This window comes from Theropithecus gelada, chromosome 3, assembly GCF_003255815.1.
Source record: "Theropithecus gelada isolate Dixy chromosome 3, Tgel_1.0, whole genome shotgun sequence".
Taxonomy (NCBI): domain Eukaryota; kingdom Metazoa; phylum Chordata; class Mammalia; order Primates; family Cercopithecidae; genus Theropithecus; species Theropithecus gelada.
Genome location: NC_037670.1, coordinates 173,875,758 through 173,902,021, shown reverse-complemented (window position 1 = coordinate 173,902,021; position 26,264 = coordinate 173,875,758). Strand labels below are relative to the sequence as shown.

General features: G+C 47.3%; 1 protein-coding gene across 4 annotated transcripts; it reads left to right on the top strand.

Moving 5' to 3' along the window:
* The first annotated feature begins 208 nt into the window (after window positions 1-208).
* Window positions 209-26,264, top strand: ZNF746 (zinc finger protein 746). 4 transcript variants are annotated; one of them, XM_025379348.1, is made up of 7 exons: window positions 209-541; window positions 3,533-3,832; window positions 3,966-4,047; window positions 5,057-5,170; window positions 21,629-21,820; window positions 22,314-22,439; window positions 23,563-26,264. In XM_025379348.1, the coding sequence occupies exons 1-7, from the start codon at window positions 518-520 to the stop codon at window positions 24,675-24,677; spliced, it is 1,953 nt and encodes a 650-aa protein (XP_025235133.1). In that variant the 5' UTR covers window positions 209-517; the 3' UTR covers window positions 24,678-26,264. The 4 variants fall into 4 exon arrangements, with proteins under 4 accessions (XP_025235133.1, XP_025235132.1, XP_025235131.1 ...); XM_025379347.1 differs by having other exon boundaries at window positions 23,560-26,264; XM_025379346.1 differs by having other exon boundaries at window positions 3,921-4,047.

The window sequence follows — 26,264 nt, the reverse complement described above, 5'->3', positions numbered from 1 at the left end:
CCCGCGGGCGCGGCCAGGCGGGTCCCATGAGGGGGACCCTTTCGGTAACCGAATTCTCGGGCTGGGCCGCGGGGCCAGTGCAGTGACTCCCCACCGCGCTCCGCAGTCCGGCCGGGGTCGCGGGGTCGGCCAGGGTCGCTAGGTCCTCCCGTCGGGCCCCGCGGGCGGGGCTGGGCGGGGCGGGGCCGCGGGCAGGCGGGCGCCGCGCCTGCCGTTCGCCTCTCGGGCTGCAGGTGGGGCTGTGCGGCCGCGCTGCCTCCAGGAAGCCTCACAGGCCTTCGTCGGCCGGGCCGCTGCGCCGGCTCCCAGGATGCAGTGTGGACCTGCCGGGCGCTGACGGAGGCGGCGCGACTGCGGGCGGCGCGGCGCGGCGCAGGGGCAGCCAGCGAGGAGCGGCGGCAGAGGCAAGGCCAGGCAGGCGCCGCCTGCGGAGAGCACCGGGCGGCCGGGCCTGCGTGGTGCCGCGCGCGGCGGCGGCGACGACTTCCTCCGGGCCCGGACGGGACAGCGCAGGGCCATGGCCGAGGCGGTCGCGGCTCCGGTAAGGGCGACCTGCGCGCGCACGGACTCGCGGCCTGGGGCCCCGGGCGGCCCGGGCCCGGCACACGGCGCCGCAGGCCCTGGGGAGGGGTTCCGGGGTCCGGACCGGACCACTGGGCCTGGGGCTCCCGCGAATGGGGCGCGGGGTCCGCCGGGGCCTACTGCGCCCGTCGGCCGGGTCCCCACTCTGAGCCGAGCCCGAGCGCTGGCGGAACGGTTGTCCCCGCGCCGGGGCCGCCCCACGCCAAGTTCTTTGGGCCCTCCGGGGCTTCCTGCCCCCGCCCCAGCCGCTGTCCCCTCCTTCTGGGTGCCCCCCCCCCCGCCACCCGCGGCTCCTTTCTCTGCCTGGCGCTCGGCCTGTAGGTCCCTCTCCATCTCCCCCGCAGCGGCCTGGTGGCACCTGGGAGGTGTCCGGCTTCGAATCCGCATACACCGACACCCACTACGTGCGCAGCCCCCTGGGGTCGGCTCGGAAGGGAATATAGAGCCAGGCACTTGAACAAGCCCTGTTGAGGCGTTAGTCTGTCCTCACAGCAAGCCTGTCGGGTGGGTACTGGTGTTAATCTCTGTCATACAAAAGAAAAACCCGGGGCCTAGAGAAGTTAACTTGCCCAGGATTACCCAGCTGCAAAGTGTGAAAAAAGACACACAGTGGCTCCGTGTATTCAAGGACCAAGCAGACAGGTACGCAGGCAATAATCGTGCAAAACAGAAAGTGGTGAGTGCTGGCGCCCAGGTGGAAGCTTGCGGTGGGCTCCCGGGGAAGGAGTGTCAGGGGGCCGCCTGGTACCGTGTCCACCCCTCCTGGCCTGATGCTCTGTGCCTCTGTGATTTGAGCTGGGATTTTAGGGAAGGTTAGGATTTCAGGCCCAGCTAGACCCGTGGTGCTTTCAGGAAGGGAGGAGTGCCTGGGCAAAGGCGCAGAGAGACGGGACAGTGCAGGGTGTGTTGAGGAACAGAAAGGAGTCCATGAGCCTGGAGAAGATGGTTTTGGTTTGGAGGCAGTGGGAAAGGAGTCTGCAGAGAGAGACTAGGAAGGGGCCTGCATGGCTGGACTTCATCCTGCGGGTGGGCAGTGGATGAGGGATCTGGCTCCTCTTACCATCAGCTCCTCTCAAGCAAAGAATTTCGGCTTCCTGGCAGGAGTCTAAGGACAGCCCCACATATTCCAGCCACCAGACAGTAAGAAGCTGGGCTGGAGTGAGCAGCGCACAGTCGCCACCTCCCACCACATAATGTGAGGGCCTTACACAGGGTTTCCTGGCCCCATCAGAATTGTAAGAAAACCGTGCACCTGGTTCTCCATCTGTAAAAGACTAATATTTTCTTAATAAAGTAGTTTATGCGGAGATCCCTTTCATGCCACACAAAGACCGTAATAATGCACGTGGAGGATGGGGAGGATTTCAGTGGATGCGGAGCTGGTGACCAGTTGAAAGGAAGCTTCTGGAGTAAACTCTTGGCTTCTGGGATCACGTGACAGGGATCTGAGAAAGGAGAGGTGAGGGAAGGAACAGTGGCCTTAGGTGGAGGGTGGACTCAAGCCCAGAACCAAGCCAGCCCACCCAGGTGCTGCGGGACCACCTACTACTTGAGAGCAAGACTCCCACCCACATTGGGGTTTTCGCCTAGAAACAGTTCAGCTTGTCCAGAACCTCCCAGCTTTGAAGACCCTTTAGAGTCCTACCTTGTTTGCGTCCTGCTTCCCTCCAAATAGTGTCTTCAGCACTGTCCTAGGCAAGTTTTTTTCTGCCTCTGCTCAAACTCTCCTTTTGTCTGTTTTTTGAGGTGTCCATCCACATTCTAGTTCTCAGTGACTTTCTCTAAGTGAATCCACACTGGTTTCTAGTAGCCACTTTTTCATTTTGGAAATAGTCACCGACCTTTTGTTGAGGAATTATTTTGCAGAATGTTGTAAGGAGGCGTTGATCCTCGTTGATCTCAGGTCCCGATACCAGGAGCGCCTCTCTGCCCTGTAGGTCCCACATTCAGATGTAGGTGGCTCAAACAGTCCAGCTCCCTACCCAAGGCAAAATGTGCCCATTCTTCCTTTTCCCAGCTGTCGGTCACTGATACACCATGTGCACATTTCCAATGACAGGGAAGCCCCTCATCTCTAATTAAGATGGTTGCTGCCCATATACAAGTCTAACTTTGTGGCATATGTCCATTTTCCTCACCAGGCTGCAGGGTATGTCACTGTTCCTGGTACAGCTACAAAAATGTCGGAGGCCATCGTTTTTACCTTGAGCGGGTGGGACTTGGGAAAGAGAAAGAATCTTGTATGGCTCATGCAGTGTCAAAAAACTCTAGACTGATGGAGATTTGATGTCATGGGGATTTTAGCTTGTGGGGGAGGGGCAGATGGGAAGGTGACAAAATGAGACTGTCCTGGGGGAAGAGGAACTGGCCATTATATTTTTATGTTTATTAAAAGAGGACATGAGATGCTTTTAAAAAAAAAAAGAAAGAAAGAAAGAAATTGAGCAATACTTTTGTTTGTGCCGTTTCAGTGAACCAGCTGTTTTTTTTGCTGGGTCATCATCAGTAGACAGTTCCTGTGTAATCATGAGGGGAGGTGCAGGCTGGGCTCTAGTAAATCTGCAGTTTACCATTTCTCCACTAAAATGCCCAGCAATGCTAAGTCACTGTTTACACAGCAAAATTGCACTGGGTACCTGCCATGTGTCAAGGATTGTGGTATGAAAAGATGCAATACCATGTTCAGGGAGCCCACAGTATAGGCGTGGGTAGGAAATTACCGTGTAGGGTGGTAAGCACCGTGAGAAGGGTCTGCATTGTGCTGCAGAGGCCTGGAGTAAAGGCATCCACCCAGACATAGACCTAACATACCCAAACAGGTGATTGCCAGCCTGAGATCTGGCATGTGGTACGGGATAGCCCCACTTGTCCACACATATTAGTGAGAGAGGGGCTCAATGAAGTCAGTGGGTGGAATGAATGATGCCGGTTTCTCTTTTGTTTCTCGAAGATTTCTCCGTGGACGATGGCAGCCACGATTCAGGCCATGGAGAGGAAGATTGAATCGCAGGCTGCTCGCCTGCTTTCCCTAGAAGGTCGAACCGGGATGGCTGAGAAGAAGCTGGCCGATTGTGAGAAGACAGCTGTGGAGTTCGGGAATCAGCTAGAGGGCAAGTGGGCCGTGCTAGGGACCCTGCTGCAGGAGTACGGGCTGCTGCAGAGGCGGCTGGAGAATGTGGAGAACCTGCTGCGCAACAGGAACTTCTGGATCCTGCGGCTGCCCCCGGGCAGCAAGGGGGAGTCCCCGAAGGTAGCCCTGGGATTCCTTGGGGTTGGGGAGGTCAAGTGGCCAAACCCGTGAGCGTGTGGGTGAGCGAGTGTGACACTTGTGGTTCTAGGTGCCCGTGACGTTTGATGATGTGGCCGTGTATTTCTCCGAGCAGGAGTGGGGCAAGCTGGAGGACTGGCAGAAGGAGCTCTACAAGCATGTGATGAGGGGCAACTACGAGACACTGGTCTCCCTGGGTAAGACCTGACACTCATTTCTCTGTTAAATAGGATTTTGCAAGTCCTCAAACTTCTCCTTCCACATAGTTGTTTTCATGACAGTGATATGTGAATCACCAAAAACACTGTTGACTTTGCAAGTTATCTTTTGTGAAAGATGAGCCCTGGGTGATGGAGTTAAAAGCTCCCTTCTCCTTGTGTTGAGTTTCCCAGAATGCCAGGCTGGGAAAGGCAGTGGCTTCTCTCCTACGCAGGCCCAGGGTGTGGACCTTTCTGTTCTTGCTGACTTGCAGCAGGAAGGCCCCTTCTGCTCTCAGATCCAGTATGTAATTGACTCACATTAGAGAAAGACTCTTTCTTTCAGCCTTCTTCTACAAACATGCGTGGCCCTTATGGCAACTTGCCTCGAGGTCAGTGGAGAACATGGGCAGACGGTGCTGCTTGCAGCAGACATTGTCTTCACGCCTCAGAACTTTGCTTCCTTCAGCCCCTGGGGCTACTGCTGCTCTCCTTGTTTGATCCTGCCCAGGAAGGGCCCGGACTGTTTCTTTCTGGGCTGATTTCCTCTTCCCGATGGTTTCTCTGTGACCCCGGAGCTGAGGGCAGCGAGGCCTGTTAGAGAGGACAGGAGCAGGTGCAGATGTGAGGTTATGTTTCGTCAGCACAAGTGCACTGCTGTGTAACGTGCGTGCTCTGCGGCAGTTTCTTCACCCCAGCACTGTTGACATTTGAGACCAGGTGATTCTGTGTGTCGGGGGCCATCCTCTGTATTGTAGGATGTTCAGCAGCAGCCCTGGCTTCTACCTTCCAGATGTCAATCACCTCTCCCCCAGCCCTGGGCACGACAACCAGAATTGTCTCCAGACTTTGCCAAATGTCCCCTGGGGAGCAAAATTGCCTACAGTTGGAAGCTCCTGCTCTGTGACAATCAAGAGATTTCGTTTCTAGACCATTGTTGGTTTTCCGGGCTGACTGTTCCCAGTTCTGACTGGAACGTGGCAAAAACTAACCTTCTGTCTTTCCTCAGACTACGCCATCTCCAAGCCCGAGGTCCTCTCCCAGATTGAACAAGGGAAGGAGCCCTGCAGCTGGCGCCGCCCTGGCCCCAAGATTCCAGATGTTCCTGTGGACCCGAGTCCAGGTAAGGGCTGGGAGAAGGCCAGGGAGGCCTCAGGTGATGTGCGGGAAACAGAGATGGGAAGGCCAGAAAGGGTGTGATCTTTCCAGAGAGAGCCGAGGAGAAACAGGAAACTTACAGGTTTTATGTCTGAGATTTTTATAGTTGTTTTAATCTCTAACTTATTCAGCTAATGCTCCAGAAATGAACACTTTCTATCAGGGAAACAGGTGGCAAACCTAATCTTTTAGGAAGAGACAAAGGCAGGGAACGGGATGAGGGGAGGGAGAGGAGGACACTGAGAGGGAAGGCAGGAGCATAGCTGACCCTTGAACAACGCAGGGGCCAGGGGCAACAGCCCCTGGTCCCACGCAGCCAAAAAATCTACGTATAACTTTTGACTCTCCAAAAAGTTTGCTAATAGTCTCCTATTGACCAGAAGCCTTATTGATAATACAAACAGTCAATAACACATATTCCGTATGTTCTATGTGTTGCATAGTGTATACTTACAATAAGCTAGGGAAAAATGTTTCTAGGAAAATCATAAGGAAAAGAAAATAGGTCACACCTGTGATCCCAGCACTTTAGGAGGCCGAGGCAGGCAGATCACGAGGTGAGGAGATCGAGACCATCCTGGCTAACACGGTGAAACCCCATCTCTACTAAATATACAAAAAATTAGCTGGGTATGGTGGCGGGCGCCTATAGTCCCAGCTACTCGGGAGGCTGAGGCAGGAAGAGTGGCGTGAACACAGGAGGCGGAGCTTGCAGTGAGCCGAGATTGTGCCACTGCACTCCAGCCTGGGCGACAGAGCAAGACTCTGTCTCAAAAAATAAAAAGATATTTACTACTCATTAAGTGGAAGTGAGTCATCATAAAGGTCATCCTCATTGTCGTCTTCAGATTGAGTAGACTGAAGGAAGAGGAGGGGTTGGTCTTGCTGTCTCAGGCGTGGCAGAGGCAGAAGAAAATCCACTTAGAAGTGGGCCTGCATAGTTCAAACCCATGTTGTTCGAGGTCAGCTGTATATTGACAACAAAATTAATTCAAAGCTTTGCAAAGAGTCAGCCTTGCCTCCAAGAACCAACCTTAATTTAAACCCATAGCAGTTGTAGAACATACACCCATTGGTCAGCCTTATGGTTCGGTATGATTAGAAGCACACATTTATTTAAGGTGAATCTGGTTAGCAGATATCAGTGTCTCAGATTTCCCTGGAGCCAGTCAGCACCTTTGAAAGTTAAGGGAAGGACAGGTGGACACAGGAGAAAAACCAAATTCCTAAAGTGAAGACCTGCTGGGTCATTTGACCACGGAGACCACATCTCTGCAAGGCTCGACCCCTGATTCCTCCAGAAGACCCGCCCTTGACCGTCCCACCTGCCTTGGTTTTCGCTTTCATCTGACACTTAAAAAGGTGGTGTTCCGCAGAGGCCCTCCTGTGCTCCACTTGTGTGAAATTAAATGCATCCCCCATGTTCATCATCTCATGTCAGTCAGATTTGCACTTTCCTAAGGGCAGAAGCATGTTCTGAGCTGGGCGCTTTGCTAGTCGTCCTCAGGACATTGACAGTTGTACAGATGTATTTTGAGAATTTTCTAGGTGTCAAGGACAGTGCTGAATGCTAGAGGACAGAAAGACGGCTGAGAACACATACTATTGGGCTGGAAAAGAGGGTTACAACCCATGCGCGTCCAGCTTCCTAGCCTGGGTGGGAGGTTCTGGGTGGGTGGGTTTCGTTGTATTTACACCGTGTGTGGAGGCTTCCCTCACTTCCACAGCATCATTAAACGAGAATAAAGAGGGGCCTCGAAATATGCTGGTTGCTGGTGAGACCCCATAACACTCTCTAGCTGCATTGTATGATATTCAGCAGCTCTACCTGAATGGTGGCCTCTACCCACCATTAGACAAGATGAGTAGACACAAACTCCACTGTCCACCTTGAGCCTGTTGGCAGGGATTCTGTGTGGCCTTTATCTCTCTCCCCTTTGTCTGAGAAGCCAGGACTCCCAGCTCATCCCTTGCCACATTTGGCCTTGCCCATCCCTTGTGAGACCTCACCTCCCCTTCTCACCTCCTGTACATCCCCCCACTGAGCCTTGTGGGACTCAGGGCTCAGCAGACCACGCAGGTCCTGAGTGCTCCCTGCTCGGACTGAGCTCCAGGGGACTGCAGCCCTCTGAGTGCTTGTCATCCTCTTCCCTGCCTCCCTCTAAGCCCAGGCCCACCGGGGACAGGGTCCTGACCCCTCAGATTGTGCCTCTGCCAGCCTCAATCCCTATCTAGAGACCCTGCCTTTGGGTCTCAGGCCTCGTCTTTTTGCTGCTTCTGCAGACCTTCCCTCTTTTCTTGTCACTCTTCCTGCCCTCAGTCTTGGCCATGGCTGCCTCCATGCGGATGGTCCTGTGCCCCGTCCACCCATCCCACGGCCATCTGTGACTGTGATGACAGTGACTGCACCACACCCACCATCTCCATCTCCAGCACACCACTCCCCAGCTGCCTCCTGCCGTCTCTTCAATTCCCTGTCTGGTGTCCTGATTCCAGCAATTTCCAGTCCTTCAAGACCTGCAAGCCACCAACCCTGCTGCCTTTTCACTGCCCTAGCTCATCCTCATTTCCCTCCATGCCCACCACTGTGGTTCCCCCTTGCACACAGCCTCAGCGCTCTTACCCCTGTTTTGGTCATTGTATCCACCTGTGAAATCCATTGGTGTTCTGCACCTGCAGCCAAGCAGCTGCACGTGACTGCAGAGAACCAGGTAAGCCGGCTGCTGGTGTCACATGACATTCACGACCAGCGACTTCAGTGGGTGCTCTGCCACACAGTCACACTGTGTCTCCTTAGCCCAGGGGCCAGCAAACTGTGGCTGAGGGCCAAACCTAGCTCATCTGTTTGTGTATGGTGCACAACTGAGAATAGTTTTATATTTTAACCCTTTTTTTTTAAATTAAAGAGAAACACACCACTCGCACAGCCCTCCCCACGCCATCTGCCTGCACCTGTGCCCCCTTCTCTGCCTTCACTCCTGTGACTGCTAAACTGTCAGCCCTCCAGCCAAAGCCCTCCTTCAGTCTGGCGCCAGATCCCACCTCATGCCACCTTCTCAAGGGCAACACAAGCAATCCTGCCTTGACCTCTACCCCTGCAGCCCCTGCCCGCTTCTCTGCTCCCCTTTGTGGCAGAGTCCCTTGGGGACATCTGCCCTTGCTGTCTCCTGCCCCTTCCCTCCCACTGTGTTACCTCTTCCACCAAAACCTCTCCAACCTTGGTTACCAGGGCCCTCCATGGTGCTGAAAGGTCTGTCTTCTTACTTGGCCTTGTCCCCTCTGCTCTGCCACCTAGGCCCATTATCTCCTGCTGAGGTTGTCACCAGCCCCTTTCCTCCTGCTCTGATCCCCCCGAGTCTCATCTCAGCCCAGCAGAGTGATCCCTTTTAGACCCAAGTTGGACCCAAGTCCTGGCTTTCCATCTGACCTGCACCATCGGCTCACCTCCTCCACTTTTCTCTCACTCTGCCCAGCTGCACCATCCACGTTGCTGTCCCCTCTGCCCTGTGCCAGGGCCTTCGCAGTGCCCTCTACTGGGAGTGCTCTTTAGGCAGGTCCCATCTGCAGGCCTTTCCTGTCATCGGTACTGCAACCCCTCCCCACCCAGGACTCCAGGCCTCCTTTCCTGCTTTGGGTCTTCCATGTCAGACAGCGTCACGTCATATATATGTTTCCTATTTATACATTCATCATATGTCAGGTCTCCATTAGAATGTCAATTTCAAAAGTAGAAAAATTTTTATCTGTTTAATCATTCTAGGACCCTAGAATATTGCCTAGTACAGAGTAGGAATTCAATAACTATTTGCTGAATGTATGCTGTTTCAAAATTTAAAACGTGTGTGTGTGTGGTGTGTGTGTGTGAAATAATGTATTTCTGATACCATTTAAATCCCTTTTTAGGTCTCCCAGGCCTCCCTAGGGCAACCCCTTGTCCTGAATTTTCTGTGTTTATTCTTCCTATCCACATTTTGAAACGTCTGCTGTGTACTTTGGTAGCTATAAACAATATATAGTATGGTTTTTTTGTGTTCTGAAAAATTACATAGATGTTGTTATATTTATCACTCATTTATTCTGTATTTCAGACGTATCCATGTTGATACATGTAGATCAAGTTCATTCCTTTTAACAGATGGTTAATATTCCAGAAGCAACTATATTGTAATTTATTTTCCATTCCTCCACTGATTGGCACTTAAACTTTTTCTGATTGTTCACTCACAAGCAATACTGTAGTGAGCGTTCTTGCGCCTGTTTCTTTGTGCCCCTGTGGGGATGCTACTCCAGGAAACAGATCCAGCAGTGGCCTTACCACATCGTAGGCTTGATTTCACCTTTTCCGCTACTGTATCACCCTCCCCGGGGTACCCAGTGCCAACAGGTGCTCCTAGAACTTGCTTCCTAACATCTTTGCCCAGTTTCCATAATTGCATTTTTGCCAATCTGATGGGGGTGAGATGGCCTCTCGTTTCAACTTGTATTTTCCCTACTGTTAGTGAGTATGTGCACCCTTTTTATATGATTATTTGGCTGCTTCTCCAGTGAATTATCTTCTGTTTTTCTGTTGAGATATTCTTCATTTTCTTATTGATTCAGGGCTTCTTTGTATGTGTTCTAGATACGAATCCTTTGTCTATTATTTGCATTACAAACATTTTCTCCGTGTCGGTGGTAGGTCTTTTAACGTTATAGTTCTTGTATGCAAGTTTTCACTGTTGAAAGAGTCAAACATGTCAGTCTTTTCCTTTATGATCTGTGCTTTTTCTGTAGTAAGAGATCCTTGCTTACCTCACTCAAGGTCAGAAAGATATTCTCTCTTTTTTTATAAATTTTTAAAAGTTTTGCTTTTCAAATTTAAGTTTTTAATTTATCTAGAATTAAAATGTGCGTAGCTTGCAAGGGAGGGTTTCAGTTTTTCCTCCGACAACGATGGTCTGATTTTCCAGCAAAGTTTGCTGAATGTGTTAGCTTTTCTCCACTGATTTCTGATGCGATTCTGTCCTGAGCCAGTTTCTGCATGTGCACAAGGCTGTTTCTGGGTGCTTTCTTCTGTGTCATTGGTCTCTTTGTCGGTCTCTGCACCAACACCTTGCTCTTTTAGCTTCATAATAAACCTTGATATCTAGTAGACTAATCCTTCTCTACTTGCTGTTCAAAAAATTGTCTTGGCTATTCTTGGATCTTTGTTCTTTTATATGAATTTTGGGATCTGTATGTCAAGTTCCTAAGAAAATCCTGTTGGAAATTTGATTGGAATAGCATTTACTTTACAGTCTAATTTCTGGAGAATTGCTCTCATGACAACATTAGCCTTTCTTTTTTTTTTTTTTTTTTTTTTGAGATGGAGTCTCGCTCTGTCACCCAGGCTGGAGTGCAGTGGCTGGATCTCAGCTCACTGCAAGCTCCGCCTCCCGGGTTTACGCCATTCTCCTGCCTCAGCCTCCCGAGTAGCTGGGACTACAGGCGCCTGCCACCTCGCACGGCTAAGTTTTTGTATTTTTAGTAGAGACGGGGTTTCACTGTGTTAGCCAGGATGGTCTCGATCTCCTGACCTCGTGATCCGCCCGTCTCGGCCTCCCAAAGTGCTGGGATTACAGGCGTGAGCCACCGCGCCCGGCCAACAACATTAGCCTTTCTAATCACTGGAAGACTCATTTATTGAAGGCTTCCTTCTATGTGCTTGAATAAGATTTTACAGTTTTCTCCTGATAGTTGTTTTTCTTTATAAATGGGATTTTTACAGTTTATTACATGTATTAATAGTTATTGCAGGTGTACAGGTATGCTGTTGACTTTTATTTTAAAAAAATCTTGCTCTCATGTCTAATGGCTTGTTTCTTTATATTCTCTTGGATTTTTTATGTAGATTATTATATCCTCTACAAATCATACAAAGATTGTGTCTGCTTTTTAACTTTTTATAACTTTATTTTTCTTCTTTAGCAGTTTGACTAGGACATTGTTGAATAGCAGCAGTGATAGTGGCATCCTGTCTGTGGACAAGATATATTTCTAGAGTTTCAGCCTTAAGTATGATTTCTGCCTTTGGCTTTTGAAAATACTGTTAAAGATATTTCTTTCTAACCAGGCTACCCAAAAGTTTTTATTGCAAACAAGTGTTATATTGTATCAGATGCTTTCCTTTTTAAAAATATTGTGTTTTCTTTCTTTAAAAACAGCGGTCTCCAACCTTTTTGGCACCAGGGACCAGTTTCATGGAAGACAATTTTTCCACCGATGGGGGACCAGGAGGATGGTTTGGGGATGAAACTGTTCCATCTCATAAGAAGGGAGTGTGACCCAGACCCCTCGCATGCACAGTTCACAATAGGGTTTGCGCTGCTGTAAGACTAATGCCACCACTGATCTGACAGGAGGCATAGCTCAGTCGGTAATGCCAGCGATGGAGAGTGGCTGTAAATACAGATGAAGCTTCACTTACTTGTCTTCCACCCACCCCCTGCTGTGCAGTCCAGGTTCCCCGGGGCATGGGGACCCCTGTTTTACAACATTGTTACTGTGTATTATATATAACAACAAACAAAATACATACAGAACAAAATTCATGTGACGTTTAGAGATGAGTAGTAAACCCGTATTCCCAACACCCAGCATGAGAGAGAGACCACAGCTTGAACCTCCTGGACCCCCGTCCTTCCCTGATCACACCCCTTCCTTCCTTTTATAATGTACATAAACTGAAAATTCAGAAATAGAGTCCCTTGCCTTTCTTTACATTTTTATTCCCTCAGTATGTATCCTAAGAAATACATTTGGTTTTACCTGCTTTTGAACTTTTTATAAATGGAATCATACCACATATGTTCTTCCTTAACCTGGTTTTCTCATTTGCCGTTATGTTTTTGAGAGCCATCCATGTTAATGAGCTGTGGCTCATTCATTTTCATGATTTTCAGCACTTTACAGTTTTGTATTTTATGACCATAACACAATGTATTTATTCCTTCTACTGTTGGTGGGTGTTCGTGTTGTTTCTTTCTTTTTTTTTTTTTTTTTTTTTTTTTAGCTGTTTTTGCTGTTGTGAACATTCTTATGCATATGTAAAAGTTTCTCTAGATGTAGATCCAGGAGTGGAACTGCTGGGCCATAGGAAAGAAGAGACACGTGTTCAAACTTTTCCAGGTGATGTCAGGTGGGGATACCGGCTGGTATTCCCAGGAGGGCCTGGGGGTTGCAATCATACCTTATCCTCACCAGCCTGGGAAATGCTGTTTTTATTTCTGCCCATTTGGTGTGAGGGAAATGGTTTAAAATTTATGGTTTAAAACTTGGATTTTCCTAATTAATGAGATTGAACATTACATCCTCTATTTGTGAGCTATTTGTCCTTCCTCTTCTGTGAAATGTGTGTTTATGTCTTCTCTGCATTTTTTAAAGTTGTTTTTTGTTAATAGAGTCTTGCTCTGTTGCTCAGGCTAGAGTGCAGTGGTGCAATCTTGGCTCACTACAACCTCCGCCTCCTGGGTTCAAGTAATTCTCCTGCCTCAGCCTCCCAAGTAGCTGGGAATACAGGTGGGCATCACCACGCCCAGCTAATTTTTATATTTTTAGTAGAGACAGTGTTTCACCATGTTGGCCAGACTGGTCTTGAACTCCTGACCTTAAGTGATCTCTGCCTGCCTCGGCCTCCCAAAGTGCTGCGATTACAGGCAGGAACCACTGTGCCTGGCCTGTAAGTGTTCTCTACGTATTCTAAATATTAATCTTTTTGTCAACTATGTGTGTTGCTGTTATCTTTTCCGTTTGTGGTATATTTTAAAGAACAGATGCTTTTCATTTTAAAGTTCTTAGATTTACTAGTCTTTCCTTTATGGTTTATCCTTTTTGTGCCTTAAACAATTAAGAAATGTTTACGTTCTTCAATGCTGTAGCGCACCAGTGCACCTTCTCATATTTCCTACTAAAGGTTTTCAGAGTTCATCTTTCATGTTCAAGTTCTTCATCCTTCAGAAATGGACTTTTGTGGTGCTCTGAGGTGGAGACCCTGCTTCTTTTTCACTACACTTTGGCTCTTCTTTCCCTTTGCTCTTTCATATAAACCCTCAAATTGCCTTATCAAGTTCCATGAAAAATTCCAGTTGGGGTTATGGTTGCAATTGCATTCCATCTATTAACATTTTCTAGAGAATTGACACTTTTACTATATTCAGTCATGTTATCTGTGAATGTCCTAAGTCACTCCATTTGGTTTGTCTATAATGTCGCAGTGAAGTTTTATATTTATATTAAGGTCTTGGACATATTTTATTAGATATATTCCTAGGTTCTTTTAAAAAAAAAATCACTTTTGTCGGTGGTATCTTTTTTTCAAATTGCATTTTCTGTTTGTTGCTTTTGGGGACTTGAGGGCAGAGAATACTCCTCTCTAAATGCTTTTTCTCCCATCACAAGAGCTCATTCCAGTGTCTCTGCCCTTTATGCAGAATTATGCCGTGAATTATCAGTAATAAAAATAGCTTAGCCTCACCTGTCTTCCTTTTTGTTTTGTTTCTGTGTTTGTTAAGACCCTTGATAAGGAAGAAAAATTGTAATTGATAGGCTTTCTCAAAAACCTCACAGTATTAATATATAAAAATATAGTTGTCTTTCATTTATTTAATGATCTAGGAACCCTACTAAAATTTTCATTAATGCTAATAACCTTTCTATTAATTGTCTAATCATTCTCAGATTTTCTGAAAAGTTAATCATATCTATGAGTAATAATTTCTTTTTAAATATTTACGGGTTTTTTTTCTTGTTTTATTGTGTTGACTGAGAACTCCCAGAAAATCCTTAAATAGAAATGATGATACCAGGTATCCTATTGGTTCGTGATTTTAAAGAGAACACTTTTTAACTTTTCACATTGAGTATAATATTTGCTAAAGATTTTGTTTACAAATATCCTTTATCTGGCTAAAGAAGTTTCCTTTGTCTGTGGTTGGCTAGGTGTTTCTAACAGTAATGACTTGAATTTTATATAATTTCTTTTGGTATCCATTGAGATGATTATGCGTTTTTTTCTCCTTAACCTGCTAGTAAGGCAAATTATGTTACTTTCTAATGTTGAACCAACCTTGCAGTCTTGGAATAAACCTAACTTTGTCATGATCCTTTATGTACATTGCTGTATGCTAATTATTTTGTTTAGAAGTTTTGAATCTTTGTTCATGGAAAAGATGGGCTTGTAATTTTCTTTTCTCAGACCATCTTTGTCTGGTTTTGGTATTAAAAATAAGAGCTATGATGTATTCATTCTATTTTTAAATTTCAGAGAGTTTTTGTAATGTTGGAATTATCTATTCCTTGAATGTTTAGTAGAAAACACCAGTGGGGCCACCTGAGCCCGAAGTTTTCTTGATGGGGAAGATTTTTTACTACCGATTTAATTTATTTTAGTTATAGGACTATTCGGGTTTTCTATTTCTTCTTTAGTTTTGGCAGGTTGAAATTTTTCTAGGAATTTGTCAGTTTCCCCAGAGTTTTCAAATTACTTGGAATAACATAATATCCTCTATATCTTTTAAATCTCTGCTACATTTATCATTATGTTCCCTTTTTCATTCTTCCAATTGGTTATTGGTGCTGTCTCTCCCATTCTCTTGATAATCTTGGTAGAGGTGAATTGGTTTAATAGTCTCTTCAAAGAACCAACTTTGACTAACTATATTCTATCTTTGTCTTCTCTTTTATTAGTTTATGATACTCTTATATGTATTATCTCCTTCTACGTTTGAAAAGGTTCTTAAGTGTTATTTATTTTCTAATGTCTTGCATTGACTGCTTAACCCATTAATTTTTTACCCGCATTATTATTATTATTATTATTTTTACACGATGTCTCGCTCAGTCTCCAGGCTTACAGTGGCGCGATCTTGGGTCACTGCAATCTCCACTTCCCGGGTTCGAGCCATTCTTCTACCTCAGTCTCCTGAGAAGCTGGGACTACAGGCACAAGCCACCACACCCAGCTAATTTTTGTATTTTTAGTAGAGACGAGGTTTCACCATGTTGGCCAGGATGGTCTCAATCTCCTGACCTCGTGATCTGCCACAGCCTCCCAAAGTGCTGAGATTATAGGCTTGAGCCACTGCTCCCAGCCCCTGTGTTTTCTTTTTTAATATAAACATACAAGGCTATAACATTTCCTCTGAGTACCATTGTAGCTGTAGCCCATACATTTTTTTTTTTTTTTTTTTTTTTGAGACGGAGTCTCGCTCTGCCGCCCAGGCTGGAGTGCAATGGCCGGATCTCAGCTCACTGCAAGCTCCGCCTCCCGGGTTCACGCCATTCTCCTGCCTCAGCCTCCCAAGTAGCTGGGACTACAGGCACCCGCCACCACGCCCGGCTAGTTTTTTGTATTTTTTAGTAGAGACGGGGTTTCACCATGTTAGCCAGGATGGTCTCGATCTCCTGACCTCGTGATCCACCCGTCTCGGCCTCCCAAAGTGCTGGGATTACAGGCTTGAGCCACCGCGCCCGGCCTAGCCCATACATTTTGATAGACAATATTTTCATTAATATTGGGTTCCAGATATCTTCTAATTTTCATTGCGATTTTTTTCTTAGACTCAGATTATTTAGAAAGCAATATATTTTAAATTTTTAGTATGTATGGGAGTTATTGATTTCAAACTTAATTATGTTGTAGCTAGAAAATGCAGTGTGTAAAATACTAGTCGTTTAAATTTTGCTGAAGTCTGTTTCATGACCTAGAAAGTGTTCATTTTTCCTTAATGCTCTGTGTAGCTTAAAAAGCTTGTGTTTTCTGTGTTTGGAATCTATTTTGGTCCCTTTGATCAGGTTTACTGGTAGAGTTGGTCAAATTTTATGTAACCTTTAGTTAGCTAGATTTATCAATTACAGAGAGATACATCAAAATCCCCCACTGCAAAAATGGATTTGCTCATTTCTCCCTAGAGTTTTATCAGTTTTGCTTTATTATTTTGAAGCTATATTATAAGCTTAAAAAATTAGAGTTATTGGGTAGGCGTGGTGGCTTACGCCTGTAATCCTAGCACTTTGGGAGGCTGAGACGGGTGGATCACCTGAGGTCAGGAGTTTGAGGCCAGCCTGGCCAACATGGTGAAACCCCGTCTCTACTAAAGATACAAAAAATAGCCAGGCATGGTGGCACACATCTGTAATCCCAGCTACTCGGGAAGCTGAGGCAGGAGAATCGCTTTAACCTGGGAAGTAGAGGTTGTAGTGAGCCGAGATTGCACCATTACACTCCATCTCAAAAAAAAAAAAACTTGAGAATTATTTTATCTTCCTGGTTAGTTTACTATTATGGAGTAATGCTTTTTATTTCTATGAATATTTTTACTTTTAATGTTTATTTCATGTGATATGGTATAGCTAAATCATTTCTTTACATTGTTCTGGCTTAGTACATCTTTCATTCTTTTACATTGCTTTCTGCGTCCTTCTGTTTAGGTATGTCTCTTGTAAACAGCAGATAGCTGGGGGATTTGTTTGGTTTTAGTCTGATAATCTTTACCTTTACCTGTTAAATATTCAAACAGTAACCACTATCCACATGAGCACTTGAAATGTGCTGTAAGGATAAAATACCACATTTCAAACTATGTACAAAAACAAGCCATGTGTACAAAACATGCATGTATAAAATAATATAAATCATTTTATATTGATTTTGAAATAACATTTTCAATATATTGGGCTAAATAAAATATACTGTTAAAATGTATTTCACCTGTTCTTACTTTTTTAACATGACTACCAGAATACTTAAAATTAGATATGTGGTTCACATTATTTTTTCTTCTTAGCTCTGGTCTAGACCATTTACATTGATTATGGTTATTAGTTTATTTGGATTATTTTCTACCATCTTAAACTGTGCTGTTAATCTTTAGTTCTGCCTTTTCTGTATTTTTCCTGCCCCTCCTTTGGGAATTATTCATTTAGGTTTTTTCCTTTTCAAATTTTTGTTATTTTTAATTAATTTGACAGTTAATGTATTCTATTTCTATTGTTATAGAGGAGTCTTTAGAAATTTTTTCTTTCTTTAGAAGTTATTTTTTGTGGGTCTGATGGTAGTGAATCCTCACTTTGTGTGTGTATATGAGTTTATATATATTTATATGTGTGAAAATATCTTTATTCCATCCCTATACAGTGAGTCCTCTGTATTTTATGTGTTCCAAATTTGTGGATTCAAGTAACTGCACATTTGAAATATTCAGGAAAAAAGGTGTCTACTAAACATATACAGACTTTTTTCTTGTCATTATTCTCTGAACAATACAGAGTAACAACTATCTACATAGCATTTATGCCGTATTAGGTATTATAAGTAATCTAGAGGTGATTTAAAGTATACAGGAGGATGTGTGTGGGTTATATGCAAATACTACACCAGTTTATATAAGAGACTTGAGCATTGTGGATTTTGGTATCCATGGTGTGCCCTAGAACCAATCCCCCACTGACACCAAGGGACAACTGTAGTGGAAAGACATAATTTTAGCTTGAGTGTTATTTTCTCTTAGCTTTTGAAGATAATTTGCCCCTTTTTTCTGGCTTTTGTTGTTGCTATTGAGAATCTGCCATCAGTCTAATCAGGATTCCTTTGTGGATGATCTGCATTTTTTCTTTCTCTGCTTTTAGGTCTCTGTCTTGGGTGATCTGCAGTTTTACTACAATGTGTCTAGATGTGGGTTTATTTTCTTTTATCCTGCTGTAATCACTAAAATGTTTCACCAATTTGGGAAAATGTGTTATCTTCCCTCTTTGAATTTTGCCTTGCCCCCTTTCTCTCTAACCTTTTATTCTGGAACTTTTTCATATTATCCTTTATAACTTCGAACCCCTCTTTATATTTTCAGCTCAGTCTCTATGTTGAGGTTGAAATTTTTTTTTTTTTTTTTTTTTGAGACGGAGTCTCGCTCTGTCGCTCAGGCTGGAGTGCAGTGGCTGGATCTCAGCTCACTGCAAGCTCCACCTCCCAGGTTCATGCCATTCTCCTGCCTCAGCCTCCCGAGTAGCTGGGACTACAGGCGTCCACCACCTCGCCCGGCTAGTTTTTTGTATTTTTTAGTAGAGACGGGGTTTCACCATGTTAGCCAGGATGGTCTCGATCTCCTCACTTTGTGATCCGCCTGTCTCAGCCTCCCAAAGTGCTGGGATTACAGGCTTGAGCCACCACGCCTGGCCTTTTTTTTTTTTTTTTGAGATGGAGTCTTACTCTGTTGCCCAGGCTGGAGTGCAGTGGTGCGACTCGGCTCACTGCAACCTCCACCTCCCGGGTTCACTCCATTCTCCTGCCTCAGCCTCCCGAGTAGGCTGGGATACAGGCGCCCGCCACCACATCTGGCTAATTTTTTGTATTTTTAGTAGAGACGGAGTTTCACCATGTTAGCCTCCATCTCCTGACCTGGTGATCCGCCCTCCTTGGCTTCCCATAGTGCTGGGATTACAGGTGTGAGCCACCGTGCCTGGCCAAGTTTGGAATAATTTATTCTATCTTCTAGTTAGTTCACTATTCACCATTCAGTCATTTCCATTCTGTTGTTTAACCTACACATTGGATTTTAAAATTTCAGTTATTGGCCAGGCACAGTAGCTCACGCCTGTAATCGTAGCATTTGGGGAGGCCGAGGCTGGCAGATTGCCAGAGCTCAGGAGTTCGAGACCAGCCTGCAACACAGTGAAACTCCATCTGTACTAAAATACAAAAAAACTAGCCGGGCCCGGAGGCATGCACCTGCACTCCCAGCACTACTGGGGAGGCTGAGGTAGGAGAATTGCTTGAACCCGGGAGACAGAGGTTGCAGTGAACCAAGATTGTGCCACTGCACTTCAGCCTGGGCAACAGAGCGAGACTCCATCTCAAAAAAAAAAAAAAAAAATTCAGTTATTTTTGTTACCACTCTAAAGTTACATTTGATTCTTTTTCAAAATTTGATCAGTTTTGATAGTCTTGTTTCCTCATACTTTCACTCCCCTTTTTTATTTCTGTAAATAATCTCATTGATTATTTGAAAGCTATGTTTAAAATGCTTTCCTCCTGAGAATGTGTATGTGTTCCTTGGTTGGTCATCTGATGCCAGTGCAGACTTAAGACCACTTCAAGTTACAGTCTTGACCTGGAAGTTTTTGGACCACAGTGGCCCTCCTGAGTAGCTGGGACCACAGGGGATGCCACCATGCCTGGCTAACTTTTTTTAAAAAACTTTTTTTTTCCCCTCTGTGGAGACAGGGTCTTCTATGTTGCCTAGGCTGGCTTTTTTTGTTTGTTTATTTGAGACAGGGTCTCACCCTGTCACCCAGCCTGAAGTGTAGTGGTGCAAACATGGCTCACTGCAGCCTCAAACTCCTGGGCTCAAGAGCTCCTCCCACCTCAGCCTCCCAGAGTGCTGAGATTACAGACATGAGCCACTGTACCCAGCCTACTCAGCAATTTTAGATATTCCGCATTGGGAGGAATTTTTGTTTCTTTGCACATCTAGCCAGCCATATGTCAAAAATAGAAGAGCTAAATGTTGTTTTTACATCTGTTGAGATGATTATTGTTTTTGCTATTAATCTTAACTTTGTTCATTATATTTTCTAGTATTATTCTTGAGCTCTCAGAATAAACCCAATGTGTTCATAATATATTATGTATTTTTCTTTTTTGAAACTATATTGCTGGGTTTGATTTGTAATTCTTTCATTTAGAATCTTTGCATATCTGTTCATATATGAGATTATTTTTTAAATTTGTTCATATACAACCCCTCTAGTTTGTGCAACAAAAATTGTCTTAGCCTCATAAAGTGAGTTGACAGATGTTTTCTCTCAACATTTGAAGATATTCCATGATCTTCTGATACCCTAGTTGCTGAAGAAAATCTACTCTTAGTGTGAATGTTATTATTGTCTCTTGGGTACCTTTTAAGATTTTTCTCTTTGTCTTTCCTATGGTTCCATTTCACATGAATGTTGTCTAGGTTTGTTTGTTTTATTACCTACTTGGGAATTGGTCTGTTCCTTCAAACTGTGGACTTACCCAATGCCGTCAGTTTTGGAAATTTCTCAACCATTATTTCTTTACCTATTGCCATTACTCATTTCTCCATTCTCTTCTTCTGGGATTTCTACCAGCATGTGTTGGAATTTCTCATTCTATCCTCCATGTCTCTTAACTTTTTCGTATTTGTCATTCTTTATCTCTCAATGTTGTACTCTGGATTATTTCCCTGGATCTCTCTCCCAAGTCATTAATATTCTCTCTAGCTGTGTTCAGTCTGTTGTTGTTGAGCCAGAGCCATCCATTTGAGTTTTTCATTTCCATAGCTGTCTCTGTCATTTGTAGAATGTTGAGTTCTTTTTCAAATCTACCTTTTTCAAAATAATTTACAGTTCTTGCCTTAAAGATTCTGTTCTTTATCTCTTTGATGATCTTAGGCATACTTAGGTTACTGTATCATTCAGCCTCTCCTTTTTTTCTGTAGTTCTTGGGAGTGAACTCTGCCATGACTATCATGGCCATTTGGCACCTCTTCTGTTTTGTAAGTTTTAGTTTTTCTTCTGGTTTTAGTTTTCCCTTAGGAGCCCCCTGTGGACTGCATTGTGTGGGTGCCCCTCGGAGGCAGATCTGCATTTGCCCATGCTGGGGCCTCCTAAGTTGCCATGGCTGTCAGCCAGTTTTTCTGTGAATTTCTCAGTTTATGGTGTCTGCCCATGTGGGTAGTGTGAATTCTGTGTGGACATGGGATTCCAAGTTTTTATGGGTTTCTTTCCCACACATAGCCCTGGACAAGTAGGCTGCTTCCTGGTGGCTCCCGCAGGCAGATGGAGTTTTCCTAGTCCCCATCTCACAGACAGGCCACAGCCTATGGCTCCTGGCTTCAGGCAGGTGGCTCGGCCACACTCCCAGCCTCACATGGACATGAAAGCCCAGCCCCTAAGGCCTGTATCCTATTCCAACAACTCTAGGTCGCTTGCCTTCCACTGTAACTCTTGATTGGACTTTGTGTGTTCTCTGTCATTCTTACCTCTGGGATCTTTTCTTTTGCACTCACTTAAATATATGAGGGGAGTAAGGTTTTGGGGGGGACTTGGGGTTCACTTTTGTCCAGGATTTCTGTGTTTCAAGTGAGGGCAGGCCATTCCCAGGGCAACTCAGTCTCCCCCTGGACTGGCAGCCTAGCCCTGAGAATGTGCTTGTGTATTCTTCCCCTCCCCCACCTCACCCTTTCCTGCCCTACCTGCATTCCCAATACCATGTGACCTCAGGCTCTGCCCTAGGCCCCCATCCTGTTTGCTGCTACCTGCCTTCCCACCAGGCTCTTTTGCTGTTGGACCCTTGTAAGGCCCCTGTGTCTACCTCTCCAGCTAGGTGGGTGTCCACCCCAGACCTCTTGGGGCCGTGATGCTGTATCCTCACACTCGCTCCCCTTCCTAGGCTCGGGGCCCCCAGTTCCTGCCCCAGACCTCTTGATGCAGATCAAGCAGGAGGGTGAGCTCCAGCTCCAGGAGCAGCAGGCCCTAGGTGTGGAGGCATGGGCAGCCGGGCAGCCAGATATCGGGGAGGAGCCCTGGGGCCTCAGCCAGTTGGATTCCGGCGCAGCAGACATCTCCACGGACGCCACCTCTGGTAAGTGGCTGAGACAGGGACATAAGGAATGAGTTTCAGGGATCACAGGAGGGACAGGGGAGGGCTCGTGGCAGCATCGGGGAGCTGTGGGCCCTCAACACTTCCGACCTGACAACTTTAGAAATTTTCCCATTTTAAGGTGGGACTGTACTGAAGGACTTGTCTCGAGCCTCTCTCAGGTCGCAGATGCTGTTCCTGGGCATCTCTCTGGCCCTGTTCCAGTGGCCCCTGCATAACCGTGCGGCCGCTCCTCTTGCCCCATCTTTGGGCATTGAAGTCATTGGCTGCCTCTATTCAAGACGGGCCCGTGTGAAACACAGCGATGATGTCTGAGCTTCCCAGTGCCTCAGAGTGGGGGACAAAAGAACCAGGATCACTCAGAAAAGCCCCCAGTGGGGAGGACCTCAGAGCTTAGCCTGCTCTCCTCCCCAGCAGTCTTCTGTCCTCCCCATCCCTCCCCTAACCCACAGGCTCTGTTCTCCCCTTATCACAGGTGTCCATTCCAACTTTTCCACCACCATCCCACCCACCTCCTGGCAGGCGGATCTGCCTCCCCACCATCCCTCTTCAGCATGCTCGGATGGGACCCTGAAGCTCAACACAGCAGCCTCCACAGAAGGTACGGGTGGCAACAGGAGGAAGGGAAGGGCCATGCTTGCCTGTGGGGAGTACCTCCGTCCAGGCGTCTCATTTTCATTGGTGAACTGCTCTGACCTTCCAGCCAATAGACATTAGGGTGTCTGCACTCTTATGACCCTTTGCACATTCTGTTCTTTATCTCCTTCCCAAATCATAGGCGTCCGTAGCCCTTCTTGAGGACATCCATGTTTCAGTCTGTTGCTTTTTCATGTGGTGTTAAGTGGTGTATTCTAATAAGCTGATCGATTGAAGGATATACCTCCTCCCCAGGCTTAAGCAACTGTGGCTTCTCTCTGGCATGGAAGAAAACAAAACTGAACTGAAACCACTTCTTAGATATTGGTACTACCAAAGACAGGTGTCTGAAAGCCGATTTCAGAAGAACTGCCACCAAATTTATCTGTTAGCTTTCTGTTTACTTCTGTTGTAAAGCCCAGTCACCTGTTACTTTAATAACGTCATATTTTAGCACCCAGAACACGTGCTAATAGCCAAGATCCCTGATGTGAAACCTCAGAATGTGAAGTTCAAGTACACTTACATAAAATCAAACACATTCTTATTCAGTAATATTTTTATCATTAGCTAGTGGGTCCATTTATTGAATGCTGCTGCATGTCAAATAGCTCACTAAGGCACTTTCAGACATATCATCTAGTTTAATCCTCACACCTGTGAAGTGGGCATTCACAGATGAGCTGTGGGTTAGGAACTGCCTGCAGCCCACAGCTGCTGTGTGGCCGACCTGTCTGAACCTTCATTCCCTGCCCTGCGGTGGGGCACAGTACCTGCAGCAGTCCGAATTCCTTTCTGAGGATCAATTCATGCTTCGCCTTAACAGCCACACTGAAAAATGGAACCTGGGGAGCAGATATGCTGGTGGCTTTTCCTGTGGTGAAGGTGCCAGAACACTGGTGTCCTCGGGTGGGAGGCCGCCTCACAACCACCAGGCTGCTCTGCTGAGCTGCCCTCTGGGCTCAGCCACGAGGGCCTTGGTGGAGTTTGTGTGGCCAAGCAGCTGCTGAGCAGTGATGGTGGCAGATCGTGGCTCGCTCAGCAGGTGAGGGACAGGTCAATATGTGTCTTTTTGTCTTTCTCAGCAGATGTAAAAATTGTAATAAAAACAGAAGTCCAGGAAGAGGAGGTGGTGGCCACACCTGTACATCCTACTGACCTAGAGGCTCATGGGACCCTGTTTGGACCAGGCCAAGCCACACGGTTTTTCCCTAGTCCTGCCCAGGAAGGAGCCTGGGAAAGCCAGGGCAGCTCCTTCCCCAGCCAGGACCCTGTGCTGGGGCTGCGAGAGCCCGCCCGGCCTGAGAGGGACATGAGTGAGCTCAGCCCCGCTGTGGCCCAGGAGGAGACCCCTCCTGGGGACTGGCTCTTCGGGGGGGTCCGGTGGGGCTGGAATTTCCGGTGTAAACCGCCAGTGGGCCTGAACCCGAGGACGGGGCCGGAAGGGCTTCCTTACTCCTCAGATAACGGAGAGGCCGTCTTGGACCCCAGCCAGGCCCCGAGGCCCTTCAACGAACCCTGTAAATACCCTGGCCGGACCAAAGGCTTTGGCCACAAGCCAGGGCTGAAGAAGCACCCCGCGGCGCCCCCCGGGGGCCGGCCCTTCACCTGTGCCACGTGTGGGAAGAGCTTCCAGCTGCAGGTCAGCCTGAGCGCGCACCAGCGCAGCTGCGGGGTGCCCGATGGGTCGGCCCCTGGCACAGGCAGTGGCGGCGGCGGCGGCGGCGGCGGCGGCGGCGGTGGCGGCGGCGGCGGCAGCGGCAGCGGTGGGGGCAGCGCACGGGATGGCAGCGCCCTGCGGTGTGGGGAGTGCGGCCGCTGCTTTACGCGCCCTGCGCACCTCATCCGCCACCGCATGCTGCACACGGGCGAGCGTCCGTTCCCCTGCACCGAGTGTGAGAAGCGCTTCACCGAACGCTCCAAGCTCATCGACCACTACCGAACGCACACGGGCGTGCGGCCCTTCACCTGCACTGTCTGCGGTAAGAGCTTCATCCGCAAGGACCACCTCCGCAAGCACCAGCGCAACCATGCGGCGGGCGCCAAGACCCCGGCCCGAGGCCAGCCACTCCCGACGCCGCCCGCACCACCCGACCCGTTCAAGAGCCCCGCCTCCAAAGGACCTTTGGCCTCCACAGACCTTGTGACCGACTGGACTTGTGGCCTCAGCGTCCTAGGACCCACCGATGGCGGGGACATGTGAGCACCACCAGCCCCGTGACCCCGGCTGGCCGCACGTGTAAAAAGCCCCGTGTGCAGGCAGCAGGGCGGCGTGGAAGCTTCTGGCAGACGCGGGACGGGGAGCACCCAAATGTCCAAGTTGCTGAACTGATGATCACTGGAGAAGGAGAAACTATCCACCAGGACAGCTGCCACCTCGAAACCAAGTAGAATTCTCTGTGAAATGGGAGCGCTGTAGAATTTTAAGTAATTTAATTGCAAACCTGTTTTTTTTTTTTTGTTTTGTTTTTTTTAATTCTTGAGGAAAAAGCTGGAAAATAGTAATAGGGCCATTTGAATTTTGTAGGTACTTTTGGTTTTCAGGGCTTGCATTTCTGTCACTATGTCACTGAGTCTGATAGTGTGTTGGAAGGTTAGCAGTTGGGGACCCCTGGCCCACTGACTCCTGGGGATGGGGTCTCGTGGGCGCCCCTGCTCTGCCCAGGTGGGCTGAGTGAGCCCAGAGCACCAAGCCCTTGGGCAGTGAGGGCCATTGGGTCCCTTGGAGCACACCTCAGCGCAGCAGGAAGGACCCCTCCAGGAATAGCGGTTGCATTTCCCAGCTTGCTTCTCCTGAAAAGGTCCCCCAAAAGTGCTGGCCCCAATTTTCTCTATTTCAGGCCATCTGCAGTACCTGTCCCAAGGGCACCTGGTGGTGTCTCCTAGTGTGTGACTCCTCGGCCTCATAAGGACGAGTTGTCAGAAATCACAGCATTAGGTCTGGAGAGATGGAGAAGCTGAAACTGGGGAGCTGCACCACCCCAGGAGCAAAGCCTGGCCGCCCACCCCCACCTGGGGCTGCCTCCCACTCCGTGAGATGCTTCTGTCTCCTGTTCACTTTGTATGGTGGTTTCTTATTTTCAAAATGCATCTCATTTGATCATTACTGTGACCTTGGGAAGCAGCAGGACAGGGATTTCTTTTTAGAGGTGCAAACCGCTCAGAGGGGACACACCTCGGCCTCTCACTGTGAGTACACATGGTGTGCCATGAGTGGGGAAGAGCCACAGGCGAGACGTCTCATCCTACTGGAACATCATTGCGGGAAAGCAGAGATTTCCAGGTTTTCCCTCTTAAAATATTTGTCCCACACCGACAAGAGTCCAGTCACCAGGCCTCGAAGGAACTTCTGCTTGTAGCAGCCACCTCCCCTGTGCCCTAGTCTCCTTAGCATGTGCACTCTCAGACCTGTTGGGGGGACTTGGAGGGCCCAGCTCATGAGACTGGGTATGGGGGCCAAGTGGCTTGTTCATTCCAGCATCTAACATCATAAAGGTGGGCCCAGATTTCTTAATTTGACCACAGTGCTGTTCCTACCACACAAATACCCATTCCTGTTTTGTTGAAGCAGCCACTGGTCCTCTTGTCTCCCCTGCAGAGGGAGGGACCTGGCAGCGCCCATTCATTCAGCCCCCTCATGCATACTTTTATTAGGCAATAGACTAGTTAAGAAAATTGTTTCTATGTACTGTATATTTTGTACCTGTTTACACTTCTAATATTGATATAACTGATATTTTGAAAAATAAGAGAAAACATCCTGTTAAAATAAAACCTAACCAGCACCAAG

Bases quoted from the DNA above. Each gene is read 5' to 3' on its own strand.
- ZNF746 (XM_025379345.1), top strand. From the start codon at position 518: ATGGCCGAGGCGGTCGCGGCTCCG. The intron at 542-3,532 runs GTAAGGGCGACC...TGTTTCTCGAAG, and splicing joins CCGAGGCGGTCGCGGCTCCG to ATTTCTCCGTGGACGATGGC. The intron at 21,821-22,313 runs GTAAGTGGCTGA...CCCTTATCACAG, and splicing joins CTCCACGGACGCCACCTCTG to GTGTCCATTCCAACTTTTCC.